General features: G+C 38.4%; 1 protein-coding gene across 1 annotated transcript in view; it reads left to right on the top strand.

Annotated features, from left to right (window-relative positions):
- The first annotated feature begins 445 nt into the window (after positions 1-445).
- The window catches only part of LOC139740363 (dynamin-1-like), an 83,579-nt gene continuing 61,514 nt past the window's right edge, over positions 446-22,510 (top strand). The window contains exons 1-3 of the mRNA XM_071650956.1: positions 446-665; positions 13,715-13,788; positions 15,151-15,300. Of these exons, the coding sequence (XP_071507057.1) occupies positions 502-665; positions 13,715-13,788; positions 15,151-15,300 (388 nt within the window). The 5' untranslated portion in view covers positions 446-501. The remainder of the gene's footprint in view (positions 666-13,714; positions 13,789-15,150; positions 15,301-22,510) is intronic.

The raw sequence follows: 22,510 nt of genomic DNA, 5'->3' as shown, positions 1-22,510 counted from the left end.
ATTGAATTTCACTCTTCTGTAGTGTGTCCGCAAAATAACAGAATTGCCATTCTTGAAGATTTCATTTTCACAGCAATCTGCCTCTGCATTGTTAAATACAGGACATGTCCCAAATGGAGACATCCCTGTGCATGGAATGAAAAGAAAACAGAAGTGAAATCAAAAGCTATGACTACAAGTCGGACTAATTGAGCAAAGTTGATAGCATAGCACAGAAGCTATGAAAGTGATCCGCCTATTTTGACGTAATTTTCTATGATACACATACTTATTTGGAGTAAATTTAGAACTGTGCTCACTTGTGGTTGTATGCTGTGGAAGAATCGAGTGATGTTATTAACTCAAACGCGCATGCGCAGGGGGAGGCGGCCATATTACATGGGCTCGTCTTATCGCCGAACCCACACCGTACACACACACAGTACGTTCAGGGATCGAACGACCAAATTGCATAGGAACTCATTGCAATTTTGATGAACAGGGAGGATACAGCTAGACAAAATGTCTGGAAATAGGGGAATGGAAGATCTTATTCCGGTTGTAAATCGGTTACAAGATGCATTCGCCGCTATTGGAGTAGGTGGATTACTAGATCTGCCACAAATCGCCGTCGTTGGTGGACAAAGTGCGGGCAAAAGTAGTGTTCTCGAAAATTTTGTTGGACGGTGAGTATCGACTCTCAGTTTACCAAACACTGCATTCGTTGATCGGACAATGTTTGAATGTGTGATTTTCGAACAGATTTTGGGACCCAATGACTTGACAAATGTTTCGATATTGATATCAAGTATATTATGTAAATGAATACGTAAGGTAGATGTGTATTGTACGAGGTGAAATTCATTTCTGAATGGGTAAAGTCATGTTATGTTCCAGACAGTGATCCTTCCTCCATTTGATATAAGGCCGCCGTGCGGTGTAACCGTGTAGTGACGTGTGTCGTACGGGGCGGTCTCGGGGTGCAAACAACGAAGCTACATATTGATCGGCGTGTGACATGCAGCATTCTTCCCCAGCGTATTACTTCCGGCTTCCGGGATTAGTAAACCCTTTACTATTTAGCGCAGTTATCCCGGCGTAATAGATGATTTGTGAAGAGTATTTGTAGTTTTTAGGCAAAGGTTGGATGACAGAGGAATTTGAAGCAAACCTTAAAACCAGGAAACAACTGTTCTGTTCTCTGTAAAGAAGTTCTTATTCTATGTTCCAGTATTTGTATGTAGGCCTACGATATGTACAGTGGCAGTACACAGTGCAGCCTACAAAAGTGCAGCTCCGGCCCCTCAGCTCAGCCTACCAGGGTCTACACAGACACAGTCTGTAGCCTTAATTAATGTGTAACACCATTTTCTCTGCTATGCCCTAATAATACATGTATGATGATGAAGCTAAATATACTAAAAGCTGTTGATAAGAAAATTAGGAGAAAAAATGAGATTATTCCAAAATGTGTAAAATTAAAAATGTCAAAATCAGAAAAAATTAGTAAGAATGGCCATAGCAAATACAATTGTACAGTAGTATAAAAGGACCTCCCACATAAAGTCTGAAGGAAAAACTACTTTCCTTTTTCTACTTGGCCTTTACTGAATATGAAATGTAGACTTCCAATGGCTGATTATTTTACAAGTATTCTGCAATCAGGAAAAGAATTCTGCAAGTGCTTGGTGCGTGGACTTTCTGTTTCTGTTCCGTTGGTATACTCAGAAATAGCTGAACTCCACCAATGTGTTTACAAATAGTATGATTGAGTTTATGTGCGAGGCAGAAGAGATGTTTTAAATTTTGAAGTCTCTGAAGACTGCACTGGAGGTAGACGTGACTGTTTTCTTTACCAAGTAGGTTCCTATGCAGTGCCGTCCTGTGGAAGAATAAGTACTTGTGTACGTCTTTCTTGGATTTCTTCCTACTTGTCATAGCAACAAATACTGGAGACATTTGCATGCGAGCAGGAAAAATACACACACACAAAATCTTGTGTAAAAAGGAGTGAAGAATACACATGTACTACAGGTGTAGCTTAAACTGCAGATCATGATTGTACCTACAATGTACACTGTATTCTTAATGTAAAAGAGTAGGTCTAAAATCGACTGATTTGTTGTAGTTTTTTTCCCATTTTAAACTGAGGAAAATAGTATACCAGGTAATTTAAGAAAGCGAAAAATCTCTTGATCATGAGGTCAATGTGGATATTAATTTACACGGAGAGGTCTAATGACAGAGTTCTAATGCTCTTTTAATGTCTCATGAGATGTGAATGTGAAATAAGACCCTAGAAGTTAAACCGAGTTGTGGGTCATTTAGTCCACCTCAGTGGGATATTAACAATGTTAGCGCTGGAAAAATGTGTCACAGTGAATGCATAAAGGAATTATTAATGCCTTGTAATTTGTTTTTGGACAGTTTGATTATGTTGTAGGTAAAGGCAGGAATTCACAAGGGTAGTTTGAATTTAGTCCGTGGTTTATGCGAATTTCTTCTGCGTAAATTTGTGTGACAGATCACATAAATGCTATTTAACAGACATCCAAGAATTACAGTGCACTGATAGTCGTGAGTAACAGTTACCTTGACATGCCTATTTTGCACTTTTTAGTCTGTTGACCATTCATTCATTCGTGGTATTTTATAAAAGCTACCTTTTTAGTTAGGTAATACCAATAACATTTCTTGCGACTATCAGACAATATCAAGAATGGCCATATCTGACAGTTCCAAGGAATTACGAATGCAATTTTGAAAGAAAAGTAGTTAATTTCGTCCCTGAAATTCAGATTTTTTTTTGTTCCAATCGCCACTGAATAAGGGATAATATCATGTCTGACAATGAGAGTAGCTTCACTACTCAATAGGACTCACAATTAGCCTGCAAACAATGCAATGCATTGTAGAAGGTACCTCGCTAACTGGTTTGTGAGCTGTGAAAATATACAAGTTTGAACTTTTATTGCCTCACTCACTAGTAGGATAGCCGATAGGGGTATACTCTAAAAGTAGAAATTTTTGTGGTGTTGAAATTTTCGTACATTTCGTGCAAGTAAAAAATAGCGCAAAAATAAAAGCATGCAAGTATTTTTGCTTGCCATATGTTCCAGTAGTTGATGTCTTGATTTTGTGGAATTAAAGATGTGCGAAAATCATCTTACATGTACCTTGCCCAATGAAAAATGTCTTGCACGAAAATATCCACTTTGACCGTACTAATGTAAAACAAGGAAGGTTTGTGTACACTTTAATTTTGCGAATTTCGCGAGAGACAAGATGCATGAAATTTAAGTGCACACGAAAGTTCTTGTCTACACTACCAAATATGTGCACAGGCCCGTAGCCAGGATTTTTCAAGGGGGGCTGCGGTCACTAAAAAAACGGACCTTCGGTACCAATACCAATGATGACACACATACACACACACACACACACACACACACACAATTATATATATATATATATATATATATATATATATATATAATTCTTTGGACGACCGAACTACAAAAGTTGTATAAGAATTTGCGCGCGAAGCGCGCCGCAAATTGTGAATTTTGACTGTTTTAATGACGTTTTAAAGTCTCGAGGAAATTTGTATTTTTGTCTGTTGCATGCAATCGCGTTACGGTATTTCATCTAGGAAATAGTAAAAACTCATTTTGCTAGGAAGTTGCAAGGTTTAATTGTGTTCGAGACTCTGCGCGCGTAGCGCGCCGCAAAATTGAGAATAGTGATTTTCCGGGTGTTGTTTTAACTTTTATTTTTTCTATTGTATACCCGCGTTAGCAGGCCTGAAGCCAGGATTTTTAAAGGAAGGGGGGATTGCGTTAATTAACAAAACGGTCCTTGGATACTGTCCCGGGAGGGGTAGCGACAATAAGGTGGACACCATGCTCATACATGGACTTTCAAAATGGCCCCTAAACGAGTAATGATCATATGATTTTTTCGGGCCTTAAAAACAAGTATTCCTTAAATGTTTCCTGCACCCTAAAGAAGTACTTCATCATGATTGAACAATATACCATTTTCCCAAATTTCGGCCTTTTTGATACCCTTTGATTATACGCTCGTACATCACACTTTCCATCTAATCCGTGAGAAAAAACGACCCCTATTACGCGTTTTCTTTAGCGAGTATGGTCACGGTGTCCACCTTTCAGTTGGAGTTTTCCATCCCATTGGATGCTGTTTGGAAGATGAAACATTCACTTTACTATACAGTATATCAGCCGTTGGTATGCGAGTTTGTCAAAAACGAAAATAAATAAGAAAATTTTTAAAACAAAATGAATTGTAAATGTGATGAACCATTTATATTTTGCCACCTTGTGGTAGGATATTTCCAGCATTTCCGAACTTTCAAATAATCATTTTAGATTTAATATTAAAGGTAGTAGATCCGATTCGCAAACATCTCCAATATCAGTCAAATGTCATATTAACCATCATGCTAAGAAGGTTTTCTTTGTGAAATTTGGAGGTCAGTGAAATTCAAAAATTAAACGTCCGTTAGCCATTGGAAGAAGTTGAGTGCAAATTCAGACCTCGGGCTTAGTGCTCAGATGTTTTCCTATTTGATTTGATCTGTCTTACTGTGCACACTAAGATACATACTGGAATGGTTATTTCTTATTTATTAAATTATAGTAGCATATTTGGTTACTAGCTGTCTCTAGGCATTTTCGAATTTGGGCTGCAAAGAGATCCACTACCTTTAAGTTAGAAGAGAGATTAGTAAATAATGATAAAATAAACAAACAAAAAAGAATGATTGCTCGTTTCTTTTGTAATACTATCTGACAAACTTTTTACTTTACCATTTTACTTCATAGCTCAGCACTTTCCATTCTCTCTCATACCCTCTTACCCATTACATTTAAATGAAATACAACTAAAATGAGTTTGCGTGCCTGCATAATACTCTTTGGAAATCATAAGTGAAAATGTTCTTAGGTTTTGGCTCACTTCAAAATGAGAACCAATAGAACTGTCACAACATGAGAAAATGTATAAGTAATAATCAACAGTACATTTCCGAATTTGGCCTGTAAAGAAATCCGCCACCTGTAAGTTAGAAAAGAGATAATGATAAAATAAACAATAAAAAAGAATGAGTTTCTACCGCCGTATCCAGAACAGAGCCTGAAACGGTGTAGGCTCAAGAAATCATTTGTACTATAATACGTCTTGAAGTACTGTGTGATACTGTTGACTCAGACTTCTACAAAGCTGTAAGTGAGAATTGTAATCCAATCCGACTCATTACCTGAGATATTTATGAAAATATATCAATAAAGAATGTAAATTGAATAACGATGCGTCACAATGCAGTCTAACGCTCTCACAATGCTATCATACATAGGGTTTTTCACTGACTGTTTTTACTCCGGAGCTCTTGCAATATTCAGGCTTTTGTAATACTATCTGACAAACTTTTTACTTTAGCATTTTACTTCATAGCTCAGCACTTTCCATTCTCTCTCATACCCTCTTACCCATTATATTTAAATGAAATACAACTAAAATGAGTTTGCGTGCCTGCATAATACTCTTTGGAAATTATATGGTCAAGTGAGAATGTTCTTAGGTTTTGGCTCACTTTAAAATGAGAACCAATAGAACTATCACAACATGAGAAAATGTATAAGTAATAATCAACAGTACATTTCCGAATTTGGCCTGTAAAGAAATCCGCCACCTGTAAGTTAGAAAAGAGATAATGATAAAATAAACAATAAAAAAGAATGAGTTTCTACCGCCGTATCCAGAACAGAGCCTGAAACGGTGTAGGCTCAAGAAATCATTTGTACTATAATACGTCTTGAAGTACTGTGTGATACTGTTGACTCAGACTTCTACAAAGCTGTAAGTGAGAACTTTAACCCAATCCGGCTCATTACCTGTGTTTTTTATGAAAAATATGAATAAAGAATGTAAATTAAATAACGACGCGTCACAATGCAGTCTATACGCTCTCACAATGTTATCATACATAGGGTTTTTCCCTGACTGTTTTTACTCCAGAGCTCTTGCAATATTCAGGCTTTTGTAATACTATCTGACAAACTTTTTACTTTACCCTTTTACTTCATAGCTCAGCATTCTCTCTCATACCCTCTTACCCATTACATTTAAATGAAATACAACTAAATTGAGTTTGCGTGCCTGCATAATACTCTTTGGAAATTATAAGTGAGAATGTTCTTAGGTTTTGGCTCACTTCAAAATGAGAACCAATCGAACTGTCACAACATGAGAAAATGTATAACTAATAATCAACAATATATTGAGACAGGCAAGTAATCATCCAAAATAGAAAATGATGATTACATAACAGGAGTTAGAGGGGAGCATTTGCCGGTCCTTTGAATGTGCACTTGTGCAGTGTGATCTTCGCTTAGTCTTTTTCTAGTCTTTAAGCATTGTTTGAAGTTCCAGTCTTCTGGGATGCTTTCTGGCGAACAATTTCACCACCCTCTCGTTATCAACGTCAAAGTTGTAATGGATATGCATGAGTGCCAAAGCAGACAGCCTGTCTTGTGTCATGCTGGCCCTCAGATAGGTGTGCAGTCTGCGTAAGGCACTGGCGCTTCTCTCGCATTCGCAGCTGGTTGTGGGGATGGTGCAGCATATTTTTAGCAATGTAAAAACATTTGGAAACATGTCTGCATCACACTGTTTTATTGTTTCCGCTGCAGTAGACGGACGTTCATTGGGGGGTTTTGTTTGGTACTTGTGCTTCCATCGGAACAACTCCTGCGGAAACACTTCCGCTGATGGCATAATGTGTGTGTAGGCGACAGAAATCGGGTTAAATCTACAGTTGAAATGATATAGTCTATGACCTTATCATTCCTTTACAACATTATTTCAGTTGATTACCTGTGTACAACACGTGTATATAAGCGCCCGATTGCAGACAGCAGGTGGCAAGGTGACCGTTGCAACTACTTACATTACTATACCACCTCCGAAGGAAATGCACCAGTCCGACTACAGCCATCATCGAAAAATGAGATGGAATGTGGAATGTATTTGGTCGTTTTTGCTCCCAAACTTAACAGTTATGTTGTCAATAAGGCTGCTACGTATCTAGATAATGTCTCACATACAACTGTATCTGGATATTGCATTGAAAATGATATTTGGCGAGAAACAAAAGCTTGAAATCACAGGAATTCACACTGCTGACAACGGCAGACAGTGAAGGTCAACGGCTCAAATTTTCGTTGGTAGTCTCGTCACGTGATAGTTCTGTATGGATTGTACACGTTCCCTATGACAGCAATTGTGAATGGGTAGTCTAGCTTTACTGCAAATTTGCGTCAGGACTGCTCAACCAATGGACAAGATTCTTATGTCACAAAAATGGGCAGAACCTCTACTTTCTGAAACCGTGCACCCCAATTTTGTGCGATCTTCCGTTCTCGAGATATCCCGTCTGGAAGAATTGCAAGACGGCAAAATATGCTCAAATTCGTCAAATTTTGACTGTTCGCCATAGACAATTCTACTCATAAGGTACTTTTCTGATCTAATTTGCGTCACTGCTACAAATGTTACAATAAAGATATATACACATAAATAATCCCTAAAGTGTCCACTTTCAGAATCCGGGCGCCCCAAGTTTGCTTCTTAAACAGTTTAAAAGTTATGGCAGATTTTGTGGAAAAAATGCGTCGATTTTTGACCCGTTTTACATGTTGTAGCGTTCGCGCGGAAGCGCGGCTTCGCAGATGACCGAAAGTTTTCAATATGTAATAGCTCGCACAAATTGATACATAACATTTGTGTTTGTGTGCATGGGGACGATCCGATGGTTCATACAACAAAAGGGTTTCGTACAATTATTTTTAACATTGTTAAACGTACTCTTCCACATTTACGTAGCATATAATGTGTCTTTATATTTATTTGGATTGTTATCTTGAGAATTGCTAAAAACCGTTATTATGAAAAAGTGGACCTTTCAGAATTTGGGGGGGTGCGTACGCACCCGACGCACCCCCCCTGGCTACGGGCCTGGTGCATCAAGTGTCAGTGACAATTCGTGAAAATTACATGCTGCGAAAATATCTTGCTTAATAGTACCTGATGTGTAAGAATGGCAAAACTTGACTTAGCTCATGTAATTTTATCATACAATTTTAAGGAAAGTTTTTGATTATTTTGTTTTTCTGATTAGCAACTTCTATAGATGGTTAGTGTTTTATGGTTTCTTATACAGAATTTATGTGTATCATGTTGTGGGTGGAAGAGCAAATTCCAAACTTAACCAAACCTTTTTTCATATATTGTAATGTAAGGTAGGCTTTCATGTAGTAGCAAGGTCAGTGCAGCTTCTAAAAAGCTTGCCAACTGATATTTGGCAACACTACACAGGGTATTCACTTAATACAGCATGCAATATTAAATGTATATCGTTGTAGTACTGAACGTAGCAGAGTGAGGTTTGCATGAGAAGCAGATGGGGGGGGGGGGGGGATCAACCATTCAGAACCAAAGCCACTCAGTTTCCCAAAGTAAGTTTTTCATCAAGCAAAACCATGCCATTGATTTTTAGGTCACTAGGTTACTGTTCTGTCATCTGACATGCCACTTGAAGTTTCATCCTCGTCTACACAAGTACTGTGTAGTGCCCAATTTTGTAGGGTTGTCCAGTAATTAAGCTTCAGAGCATGCTGCCTAACAATCACGCATGTGATTTGCCAGTGCCATGACGATTACAAAGTTGTGTCAAAGCTTTTCCTCCAAACTCTCTGCAGTCACCCTAATTGAATCAGTATCTTTTGCTGTGCATGCAGCAAGATAGTAATGTTAATGTTGGACGCCCAGCAATTGAATTAATTGTGCATACAATGATACAAACAAGTAAAAAGATTAAACATACAATATGGGATGTACTGTACATATGTATGTCTCCTAATACTCAATTCTGATTGGCTGATACATGATGTATGTTTGATTTTACTTCTTACATTTTCTTTATATTGTTGTCCAAAATGACATCATGAAGTGTGCTTGTATGTACATTGTAGTCTCCTTAATCCAGCAATGCCGGTACCAAAATTTTAGAAATTCATAACTTTTAAATTGATTGCCTGATTTTTCTCAAATGTTCACTGGTGTGTTCCAATGACATTGCTTTTACTCAGTTCACATTGATATTTGGACTTTGGTTTCCTTTAAATTCATGCTCAATGCATGGTGTTAACTGTAACCTGACTTCAGTGCACATTGAGTATGCGATAACTAAGCAAATCAGGTCAATGTCCATTGATTAGTATTGCACTTTGCGTATCAAGCATGAGTCATTTGACCATAGTCACAGGGATGCATGAACATGTAATCCCTCAAAATAGCATTGGCTAGAGGAGCTGTTAACAAGCAGTAAATTTACAGTCATTCAACAAGCGCTGTTTACATTATTTGCATGACGGAAAAGATACTATCGTAGGATAGATAGGATCTGCTTATGCTTACAATTTGTAAAATCGATTTTACTGTTTTTACAATTAAACACTTAGGCCCGGATTCATGAAGGTGGTGCAAATGAAACCATGGTTTAAACCATGGACAAAAACTATGGAGCTCAAGTGTCGTACGGAATATTTCGTTATGAAATTGGTCATTTTGTGAAAAAAATGACCGTTTCGTTAACGAAATTATCATTTAGTTACAAAATGTTGTCATTTTGTTACAAAATAATCATTTCATCGACGAAGTGACTGATTTCGTAACGAAATATTCTGTGCGACACTTGGCGCTCCATGGCTTTTGTCCATGGTTTAAACCATGGTTTCATTTGTACCACCTTCGTGAATTCGGGCCTTAAAGTCTGTCCACCCAACCAAGAAGACACAGTCACACAGTAATGGAGACTTTAAAATCCTTGTTAAACATGATTCCATGAACATACCATATTGTACATTGAAAATCCTACTAGAAAAAAAAATAGTCACTAGTGTGATTTTTTTGTATGATATTTGAAGAAATCATACTTTAATATCATGTGGGAGACATGCTTGTACTGCTGTATGTACTTTGTACAATATGATTTCTCTGCTTGTGGCTTCCACTGATATTTACCCACGCCGATGTAATCGGCAGGGGGTTATGTAAAGGGTTCCGTATGTTTGTTTGTTTGTTTGTTTGTTTGTTTGTTTGTATGTTTGTTTGTTTGTTTGTTTGTGTACAAGATAACAAGAGAACGGGTAAACGGATTTGCACGAAATGTTCAGGGAATGTTTGGATAGTGACAGGAAAGAATCGATTAGATTTTGGTGATAATCGGTTGACCCTTGCAAATTCTGTGTGACCTTGAAGTTTTGACCCCATGGTATAGTGACCACTCCGAACATTTTCCGTTTCTTTGCGATTTTCCGCTACCATACAAATATGGCGCGCCATTTGATCAATAATGCCGATTAACTGTTCATCGCCGAAAAACACTGTTTATCGGCGATAAACACTGAAAAAACACTGTTTATCGGCGATAAACACTGAAAAAACACTGTTTATCGGCGATAAACAGTGTTTATCGAACGAAAAACACTGTTTATCAAGTGATAAACAGTGTTTATCGAGAAAAACTATGTTTATCGACCAAGTGATAAACAATGTTTATCGAGGAAAAACTATGTTTATCGATCGACCGATAAACAGAGTTTTTTGTGATAAACACTGTTTATCGACCGCCGATAAACGGTGTTTATCGAGAAAAATTCAGTTTATCAGTTGATAAAGGTGTGATAAACAGAGCTTCATCTTGATAAACAGAGTTTATCGCTCGATAAACAGAGTTTATCGCTCGATAAAGTGTTTATCGCCGATAAACAGTGTTGTTGGTCGATCGGCGCGCCATATACAAAAGCGTATCTCCCAAACGATCCGACTTCGCTGCATGCAACTCTGTTCGTAAGACGATCCAACTTCGCTGCTCAACGCCATTCGTAAGAATTTCGAAATTTACGTTTATTTGAGGAACTGTGTCCTTCTTGATTTATGAAAGTTCGGGGTTCGCTCTCCGTCGTCACAAACTGTCCCGTATTTGGTGATTTTTCAAATTAACATTGATTCTTTTTTTGTTTGTTTGTTGGAGGAGCATTCCTCAATCATGAAATAATTTTGCTCGGTCCCAGTCACACTGCACGATATGCGCACTCATTGTCAATGCGTGTTCAAGGCCGGTGAAAATGCATCGCGCTCTACGCTGTTGGCGCAAAATTGCATCGCGGACGTTGCGGCGCTCGTTGGTGACCGAATACTGGTGCAGTAGATATTTGCATTCAACCCTTGCATTGAATAATTGCCGTAGGGGGGTAATTGCCCAGGGGGTACGTAAATTTTGTTTTTCTTTTTACCCACGCCGATGAAAATCGGCATGGGGTTATGTAAAGGGTTCCGTATGTTTGTTTGTTTGTTTGTTTGTTTGTTTGTTTGTTTGTTTTTTGTTTTTTTGTTTGTTTGTTTGTTTGTTTGTGTACAAGATAACAAGAGAACGGGTAAACGGATTTGCACGAAATGTTATGGGGATGTTTGGATAATGGCAGGAAAGAATCGATTAGATTTTGGTGATAATCGGTTGACCCTTGCAAATTCTGTGTGACCTTGAAGTTTTGACCCCATGGTATAGTGACCACTCCGAAAATTTCCCGTTTCTCACTTTGCGATTTTCCGCTACCATACGAAAACATTAACCCCGTAACGATCCGACTTCGCTGCTCAAATGTTCGTAAGAATTCCGAAATTTACGTTTAGGCCTATTTGAGGGACTATGTCCTTCTAGATTTATGAAAGTTCGTTCTCCGTCATCACAAACTGGCCCGTATTTTGATGATTTTTCAAATTAACATTGATTGTTTTTTTCGTTGGAGGAGCATTTGCTCGGTCGCTGTCATTCTGCACGATATGCGTGCTCAATGTCAATGCGTGTGCAAGGCCGCTGAAAATGCATCGCGCTCTACACTGTTGGTGCAAAATTGCATCGGGGACGTTGCGGCGCTCGTTGGTGGCCGAATACTGGTGCAGTAGACATTTGCATTCAACCCTTGCATTGAATAATTCCCGTACACACTAATCATAGGGGTAATTGCCTAGGGGGTACGTAAATTTTGTTTTTCTTTTGCGCTTTTGTGGATACAATCGTACCATCAAAGATCGTACACTCATACGACCTTTGATATCATCACACTCTCGGCTTGCTATAATCAAAATATCCCGCAAGAAAACGGCGTATTTCTCGATTTTTAGCGCTTTTTCGGCGACCCGTCGCGTAGACAATACTCTTAAAACTGGACTTAATTCGCGCGCGCTTGGAAAAGTTCCGATTCTGCACTTTTGACTGTGGAATTTGGGATTTTCGATGGATTTTTGGAGGAGACTTGAGGACTTTCCTGTACGTGAATGAGTGTTAATACCGTATGTGTAATGATGTGATTTGCGTGTGATGTGACTGTAGAACCAAAGATCGTACACTTCAGTGTACGATCTTTGGTAGAACTCACTGGCTGGTGATAAAGCACACTGGCAATTAAGTGGCCGAATTCTGGTAGATGACCGAATGCACATTATGTTTACCCCGACTTTGTACTTAGGCGTGGGTCTGCCGCCTTTGACGGCCCCTCTCTAGTTATTACAAATGAATTTGTTTTTTCCCTGAACGAAACATTTACAGTAACTCCTGATTCTACCCTAAACCTCTTTTAAATGCAGTAAGTTTCTGTCAGTTCTCAGTATTAAAGACTGAGCAAATTCAAGTCTGCCTCAAATATCAAAGAAAAAAAAAGTTGTGGTATTTCGGGGCATTTGTTTTTTCATTCATGCATAAACTGAGAAGCCATGCAGTGAGCTATGCTATGTAAAATCATGCAACCTGTAAGTAGCGATTGGATTCCACGTGAGGTAACACAACCTGTTGTCAACATTAAATACAACATACGACTGTACCATGTACAAGTGTAGGTCACATATTTTGTATCTGATTACACTTACAATGTACAGTGAGGCCTCCATCCATTTCAAGCTTAATCGCTTATGATGGTGGTCTCCTGCATTCAATGATCTCTGTTGTTTACTGAAAAATACTGTATATCTTATTTTATGTTTCTGTGTATCTACATTGCTCAATGCAATCACCTATGTGTATACTATTTATGTACTGTTATCGATTTATTTCACTGCAGTTGTTATTCTTTGTCTTTGTACTTTTTGAAGTTTGCATTCAAATTGCATCTGATTGAATGCAGAAATAAAAGCAAGCAAACAAACAAACAAACAGTATGCATTGTAATTTCCATTCCCTTTATTTGACAGACCCTAGAAAAGAAGAATGGAATGATAACACATCGTCTACAGTATATTGCCACGCTGAAGTATTCTTTTGTGTATCGAAGCAAATATAAACATAGCCCTCTCCAAATAAAAAATAAAAATAAATAAGGAGAAAGGAGGGGAAAAAAAGAACTTGTATAGTAATGATAGTATTGTAAAAGATCTCTGGTACCTGTCAATAGGATAGTGTTGATTCTGAGTTTTGAATGTCACTTTTGCCATGCTGTCACAGATAGCGCCTTTAACCCGTCGAGGACGAGTCCCTGAGTATGCTCGGGCGAGTGTCAATGGGACACTGCATGTTGCAGCAAAATCAGTCCATCCTCAACGGGTTGAATACATGGTTTAGCTCAGCACGCTTTCACTTCCTCTTGTCTCGTTGTTGCAGGGATTTCCTTCCTCGTGGGTCAGGAATCGTCACAAGGAGACCTCTGGTTCTTCAGCTTAATAATGCCAAAGCAGGTAAAATGAATATCTTCATGCTCATGTACAGTATCATTTCAGTGAGCACATTTATTGTTTCGTCTTCTTCTTCTTCTTCCTTTTTTGCCCCTTCCCTGTTTGACGGACTGAGATGTCTTTGCTCTTGTCATTGGTCTTATTTTGGGGTTTGTCTTGCTTTTACATAACAGAAGAGTTGAGTCAGAGAATCAAATGTTAAAAAGATATATGCCTGAGAGAACGTGTCAGAGTCAAATTTCAAGGGTGTTCCTGTGACAGTTGGCATGTTTGTATTTCAGTTCCCCTCGGGTGTATTCTTTTACAGCCTTTAGTTTGACAGTACTTGGCGTTCGAAGGCATGTTGTATTAAATGCTATTCAACTGTCTGAAGTGTTCGCTAAACAAACAACCAAATTTTGTTTTTACGCGATTAATAATGCAACTAAAATGTTACGAAGTAAGACTGAATATTCTCTGTGGTCCTGTCCTATGTATCGCATTTGAAAATGTTTTTATTTAATGTATAATTTCTCATTCAATCAGGTAATTAATCTCATGGGGGGGGGGAAGGTAATTGTCCTGGGAATACAATTGTAGTTGTCCTGAGGTGTAATTGTCCAGAGGGTTACTTGTCCTAAGGGGTACAGTGTAGTTGACTTGAGGGTAGTTGTTCAGACGAAGCTGTTGTCTTCGTATGAGCACATCAATGTACAATGTATGCAAAGTTGTGCAGAGCACACTGAAATGTCAGCACCAAACACAGAAATAATTGCACTCTTGTGTGACAAAGCTAGAGGATGCACAGGACTCCGGCAGTGCAAACTATTTCAAGACATTACAAGTGTTTCAACTTTTGTGGTGTTAAAACTGACAGGTGTACATGATTGTATGCATGTCAACCGTAGGACTATTCATACAGTGTAGATAATTGATTGCACATGTTTGTACTTTCATGCTCAATTACACTCAACAAGCTCAGAACTACTGTTTTATGAGTAATTCAGCTCATTCAATCACTTTCTATGAGGTTGATTGTTATGATAATCAGAATTATGATGTGAATCAGAACCAGAACCAGAGCGTTTGAGAAAATAGCAATGATTTAAGTACTCATATCAGTGCACTGATTATTAGGATGACTCCTAGCAATGCTAAATAAACATGTAGATGGTAAGTGCCGTACAAGGTAACATGCATTAGAAGCAGCAAAGACATGCATACATGTCTTGTGTTGCCAAATTAAGGATTTTTAAAAGCACATCACTATTGCCAGGTTACTACCACCTACCAATAACATAAATGGGTAAAACTAATTCTTTAAAGCAAGCAAGGAATTTTTCAGTCACATTACGTGCCTACCTTTGTAATTGTTCGCTCTGCCAGAATATGGAGAATTCTTGCATTGCAAGGGGAAGAAGTTCACAGACTTTGAAGAGATTCGGAAAGAGATTGAAGCGGAGACGGACCGGTTGACTGGAAGTAACAAAGGCATCTCGTCTGTGCCAATCAACCTGCGAGTGTACTCCCCAAATGGTAAGTTTATTCTAGATTTCAAGGCCTTGCATGACTACTGTATACTGTAAAACATGATATATTCGCGGCATGAAATTTTCGCGAATTGGAGCCGACAGCCTTTTTCGTGGCATGAAATTTTCGCGAATTGCTACTGGCATTCAATGCATGTAGTGTAGAAAAAAGCTTTTGCGTGCATTTTAATTTCGCGAATTTTGGCGCTCTCGAAATTCGCGAAATTAAAGTGCACGCGAAAATTCCTTGTTTTACAGTACTCTGAATATTTCGGGAGGTTTTTATTTTTGTGAATATTGCAAGTCAGGTGCTATTAGTGAATTCAAAAACACGCAAGAATATTGACTCTGATCCTGACTTGAATGTGAAGTGCATGCGTACATTTCTCTATTCAGAACTGAGTTCCGTGATCGCGAATTTAACCACTCGCGAAATCGTCGGGAAGTCACGATTCTTGAAAAATGAGACTTGCTGAATATATAGCGTATACACTAGTATTCACTGTTCACCCCCCTCCAGTATATTTTACATTGCTCTCAAATTGAAACCTACTTTGTTTCTATTATACCATGGGATTGGTAATGCTCAATTCCTCCCCCAAGTGTTGCTGTGAAGTCCTGATCACACGCACCCCCAACTGTTATTGCTTGTGTGTGGATACACAAATTGATAACTCTAATCTCAATATATATTATGTGTATGAGTGGTGGATCTGTCATCAAGACTAAAGGTCTGTGTATACATGTATCTAGGGGCTCATGGATTAATCACTATATACAGTCTGTAGGACTTTTTTGGGGGGGGGGGGGGTGGTGACTGCATGTTTTGACCTTTTCTAGGAAAACATTTACTTCAAAGATTTACCAGGCTGATCTAAACAAGTACTGGTATCGTTGTACTTGTGGGTTTTTTTTTTAACATAGGATGTCCATGAATTTACGATGCATGCATGAGTAATATTCAGGAAAAGTGCCAAAGTGGTGTTTCTTTCAGTTTCACTGTTATTCATCGAGTATTCTCTGGCATGCCACCGCAACTTTTAGTGCAAACAGTATATGCAGGCAGGCAGTAGGAAGGCAAGTAGATTCAGACTTTCACACAACAAATGATTGTAATTTGAGCTGCGACTAGTCTGGTTTTTGTTTTGTTTTTGTTCAATGGCAAATGATGTAGAGTGTTTGATAAACTCTCCTACAAGACCACATACACAGTAGAGGCACTTCCCCGACCTTTGCTCACATATATTCAAGCAGTACACACACACACACAAACATACACACACAACACACACATACACACACATGCACACACAAGCACACTATTACCACCAGGCAGTGTGGGGACCTCAAGTGCCTGAAATAAACACTACATAAGCCATGCAGAGAATATGATGTACTCTAATGATGGTAGTACATTTATGATAAATAGTAAGTGATATGTCTGTGGCCTTTAACTTTAAGTAGTGCTGGCAATTTGGCTCCATTGTTTGCCTGTATCTCTTTCTATTGTGGATCTTTCATCAAGATTATTCACCTATTTTCTGCTTGCGTTTACCACTTGCGTTTGTATGTATTATTTTCAAAAAGTATTCCGCTTTATACTTGAGGGTAGAGCTGTCTGATGGCTGCGAATGCCCTGACTGGTACGTACTTTACAGTCCAAACAGTACAGGTACTCCATGCAAGATACTGAAATTTCCAAAGAATGCGTATTGTATAGGAAACCTACCCGGGAAACAAGAGGTACACACGCTCTGCCATGATTGAGACACTTGTAATTCACAAAGTACAGTATGTAGCAACCTACACTTCATCTGTGATCATAAATGTAGAGGCAGAGGTTAATCCTGTCTTAATCATTCCAAAATAATGTGCTAATCTATGGCAATAGATGACAAAAAAATATAGAGATTCCCATCAAGCAGAGCTACAAATTGGAATGTGCATAATTTGGGTTACTAGAACATATTTGGTCCCCTCATGCTCGGCAGCTTCACCATCACGTTGCAAAATATAGATTTAAAAAAAAGAGGCAGGAAAGTGTACAGGTAATTTAAGGTATTGTAAATTTAAAAAAAAGAATATGGCAAAAAGACACAGTGTAGATGTCATACAGAGAGAGTTCTTGTAGTTAACGAATCTGACCATGGGTTCTCAATCTTGAGGTTCCAGACTCAAGGCTCTTAGCAGCAGTTGTAGTCCAGTATAGTGCCCTTTGGAATGACACGTAATTCTCATCGCCCAGTATTTCTGCTTCCCACATTTCTTTGCTTCCTAGAGGCCCTGCAAACTAAATCAAAACTTGATGTAAACATGTAAACATTTTTGATATAGATCTCTTCATACATAAGGTGTACAGGTGGGGGGGGGGGGGGTTAAATTGTGGAAAGGAGAGAAAATGAGACATATTCTCTTTTTCTCTGTTCCTAAATCTGAGGCTTTCCGTTCATCGTGCCTTTTTGGATGTCTTCTTTTGATAGATAGTTAATCACTAGTTTCAAACGCACAAAGATAAGAGACGTTCCTTTCAATTTGACTCGAAAGTTCTCCATCTCCTCAGCCTCCTAATCCGTACTTTTCTAATTGTAAACCTATTTACCCTGGTTTCAATGGCCTGTATGAACAGTGCTGTATTACCCATTATGGTAAAGTGAACTTGAGGGAAAGTAGAGTAATAAGCCTGTCTTGATCACTTCTTACTCACAATCAATCACGATCTTCCAACCACCCTCTTCATAAGAGGAGAGAAAAGTTTTATCCTAGAGAGATTGCCCCCTCATCCTTCAAATCCTGTCAAATGAACAGTCTCAAGTTGTACTTGCATGTTAAACTCTGAATGCATTAGCTACATGCGGGATCTCCTCTTGTGACGCTTGCTTCTTTAACCCGTTCTGGATGGGCTGATTTTGCTGTAACACACATTTCCCATAGGCACTTGTCCGAGTATACTCGGGATTCGTCCTCAAGGGGTTAATATGCTTGCAGAAGGTGCAGAGGATACTCTTGAACCCCAGACATCTTGTTCATCATTATACAAAGTGTACTTATTAATCATTGCTGCACTGTTGTATAAAAGTAATGATCTCTGAATTAGAAGTTTGATTGTTCTCCCCACTCTCCTTTTTCTTCCTCCTTGCTATCCAGCCATCTTCTCAGATGGAAAATGAACAAACAAACAAACAATTCATTAAACAAGAATGTGATGCTGGCTGAAGAAATTGAAAAGTGCACAAAGTCCAGTGTATGTTATCTGTAGACTGAATAAATAAATAATACAGTGATGTAAGGTTCTCACGATTGCATTGTATGTAGGCCATTACTTTCCATTTAATAACAACTTTGATTTTGTGTAAGTTAAAAAAAAAAAAAAAAAACGCTAAAAAAACTTGACACTTAGCCGGGGATGAACAACTCATGAGAAATCACTCTGAGATACACTTTTACATGAGTACCATGTTTGCTTCTAATTCATTCTATGACATTTAAGCGATGAGCACACATGACCAGTGGGACCCATTTAATCTACATATATGTAGTTTGGAGCAGCCTGGGGGGGGGGGGGGGGGGGGGGAGAGTGCTAGTGTATAATTTTGTTCAAAGGAATTTAAAATGCTAAGAAAGGTTGCATCTTTCATTCCTTATCCAGTCAGAGGTTATAATGTAAAGTGAAATGCTATACTTCCAGCTCTGATGCCCTGAATTGATACAGATCAAATTCCACAAACCTTGGCCTTTACAGTGCAGGAAATTGTATGAGTAACCTACATATAGGAAAGGAACATGATTTTCTTCATTCTTTTTGTCATCCCTTTTTGTTTGTCTGAAGATACAAGTTACAGGTGTGAATTTCCTGCTCAGTATATCATTCAAACTGAAACACATTTCAGGTGATTTAAAAGTGTATAAGGAATGCCCTCTTAAAGATCCTGTTTACCTTTGGGAGTAGTGATTAAAAAAAAATGATCAAGATATCACTTTTGATGCACATGTATAGGTCAGTTGATTCACAAAACATCCTACCATATAACATTTTTGCAATAAAACCTACTAAGGAGATATTGTGTATCTCTTATTTAACTGTAACTGTAAATGGTTTAGTCTGGAAACACTTTTATTATAACTATTGTTCACATATCGTCACATGTACATGTATAGGTCAGTTGATTCACAAAACATCCTACCATATAACATTTTTGCAATAAAACCTACTAAGGAGATATTGTGTATCTCTTATTTAACAGTAACTGTAAATGGTTTAGTCTGGAAACACTTTTATGATAACTATTGTTCACATTTTGTATATTTAACAATACTTAACATCGATTATACATGTACTGGTTCAAATTTTTACATTGGTTATTTCTATCCCTAACTCACATTTTAGAACTATTTCGAAGCACTAGCACTGGGTTTTTGTTTCATCTGCAAATGATAAATTATGCCTTTAAATGATAACTGGCTGTACCCTCACCCCCAAAATGGTTGAATTATTCCTTGTAGAGATTGTATGCGATGGCAAACATGGTTCTGAAGTGCAGTGAATGGATTCCTGCTGCCTTCTATCTAAGCATATACAGTGTACACGGTTTGTAGACTACACATGTATGTGACCCGCTGCAACAAAAGGATCTGAAAGTCGGGGGAGGACAATTTTCAGGAAATGACATGATATTCTTCCCTTTCTCTTCTACTTTAATTTCATACTAACACGACTCACAAAAGTACTCAGTTGCGGAGATATCCATGATTTAATAAGTGCATGTCGAGTGGTTTTGGAAATCAGCATTTCGAGAAAACCACCTTCAAAGTTTTCCTTTCGACGCTATTATGATCAAGGAGAGGCAAGACAGTTTTCACCGCTTGACGATAGAATGTATGCTTCTAGCAACCTCCGCGATGTTCATTCAAGCTTACATTTAGCACCAGCAGTCTACGTATGACCAATCAGTAACCAGGATGCTACGCACTGACTAATAAGATCACTCATTCTTTGCTAGGGGCGGGGTCTAGCTGCAGCGCTAAATCCAAATCTTCGGACACGTTTGTGTTCTGTGGAAAATCGGAAAAATCATGGCCCAGAAAAACATTATTTTTTTGTCTTTCCTGTGATCATTTAGCTACGAAATTTTGGCAGATGATTGACGATACATTAGACTACAAAATTATGCCCAAAACAGAAATCTTATCGTTTTGACCGATTTTGATGATATGACTTCAAACTCGATTTTCTCGGCTCAGCTGTCAGCGACTGTAGGATCCTTTTGTTGTAGGGAGTCACATATACGCTGTGTATTTAGGAGAGCTCATTTAAGATTCCTTTCTCAAGCCATGGAGGCTCTGAGGGTTGTTTTGAGACACTAGAAACTTGCCACCAGTCATATATTGCAGTACATGTATACATCGACATCTTCATCGTTCACATTAAAGGGATGGGTATAGTATTGGTTGAGGTGAGGATTCAGCCTTCAACTTTTTGCAGGATATTTACAGGTTGTAGGAACCACTGTATAAAATGTTAAAGAGCATACAATTCTAGAGGAATTCAAAGTTCATTTGATAAAAATCGGTTTTGAAATGGCTGAGATATCCATAACAAAGTAAAGCACAGCAATTCTAATAAAAGGTGGGTCCCACCTTTTATTAGGATTGCTCTGTTTTGGATATCTCAGCCATTTCAAAACTAGTTTTCGTTCATTAAATTTTGAATTCCTCTTAGAATTATGTGCTTTTTCATATTGTTGAAGAGGTTCTTCATTATCTTAAAAAAAAAAATCAAAAAATTTTGGAAACCTGAAGCCCCATCTCAACCGAAACTGTATCATCCCTTTAATTATTCTTAGAGAAATTTGTATGTAGTACAGAGGATATTCCAGAAAAATATGTTTGCCACCAGCTGTCTAAGGCTTCGTTCACATAGAAGTATTCGCTATTCGCTATTCACGCACCGAGTACACCATCACCCGCACCGTCAACTCACCATCCCATGCATTGAGGATTTCTTCCTCCTACATCCCAGCAAATCTTATTAACAATTTCTAAACTGCATCAGAATGTCATTCTACATGCCTATTTTTGCTAAAGGGCAAATCCAGACCAAAATTGTCATTATTTCATAAACGAGAGACGGTATACACTGCAAGAAAATCGAACAAGCTCGATTCCCACTTTGCTATACTTTTCGCAGCTATTCGTTACTTTCGAATAGTGCCCTCCTATGTGAACCGGTGTGAGGAAATCCTATCTTTCGAGTCAAGCTATTTGCGTACCCTCGAAAAACGAGCCCGAATACCCGAATAGTATACTTCTATGTGAACGCAGCCTTAGGCACTCGCTTTGCCCCAGCATTGCCCCAGCTGAGCTCCCCAGATAAAACTGATGATACGTTGGCTTATATGCTGGTCTCATTATTTCTGCAGCACCTGCCATCCTAACAGCGCGTAAATATTTCATGCAGCATTTCTTGAAAAGAAATCGCTCCTGCTGCATTCCACATGCACATCTCAGCTTCATGTAATTGTGTGGATGGGCTTGTATACTCTGCAAAGCCTCTTTTTCTCTAATTAAAAATTGTGACATCTCTGTGGAAGGACATGTAAAGAGAAGAATATGAATGTACTTTGTATTTGTTAGCTTTCCGAAGCTGATATTTTTAGTGTTATTTTAAGCACAACTCAGTAATGAAAGTACAGAGTAGATATTTTAAAATATTCATAGTTATATTCTAGTCACTTGCAGTGTTCTTTCCCTGCCAGGGATGGCTGGCTGAAAGTGCATTATTGTAAAAATATCCCAACCTCTTGAGTAAAGGTTAAAGTCTCCCAGACTTTGATTCTTTTTATAGTAACAGAATGATGTAATTCTAGGGTTAGATCACTGACTTGTAATCTACCATATTTGGCTAATGGTGTATTATCAAATGGACTTGTTCAAAATCACGTGAAACTGATCAGCACAGAGTTTTGTCAGTAGTTCTGAGCTCTATCTAATATCTGTAATTCAGGAGTACAGCTGTATGTGGGGGCGTTGTCCTCAAACTGTGCGTACGGGTTTACCTCAAAACCTCTTCCAGGAAGCCATCTGTAGTACAAGATCCACACAAGGCAGGCATCTTTGTAGACTACATACCTTGCAGTTTGCCTACATTCTTATCGTTGTATTTAAAGCGCCTTCTGATTGCCTGGCTGAAATGTTGGGCAGTTGTGTTGGAAAGCACCCTG

The sequence above is a fragment of the Diadema antillarum genome, unplaced genomic scaffold, assembly GCF_040938485.1.
Source record: "Diadema antillarum isolate AM-2024a unplaced genomic scaffold, OU_Dant_1.0 seq00000850_RagTag, whole genome shotgun sequence".
Lineage (NCBI taxonomy): Eukaryota > Metazoa > Echinodermata > Echinoidea > Diadematoida > Diadematidae > Diadema > Diadema antillarum.
The sequence above is the reverse complement of the archived record's forward strand: the minus strand, read 5'-3'. Positions and strand labels throughout refer to the sequence as shown.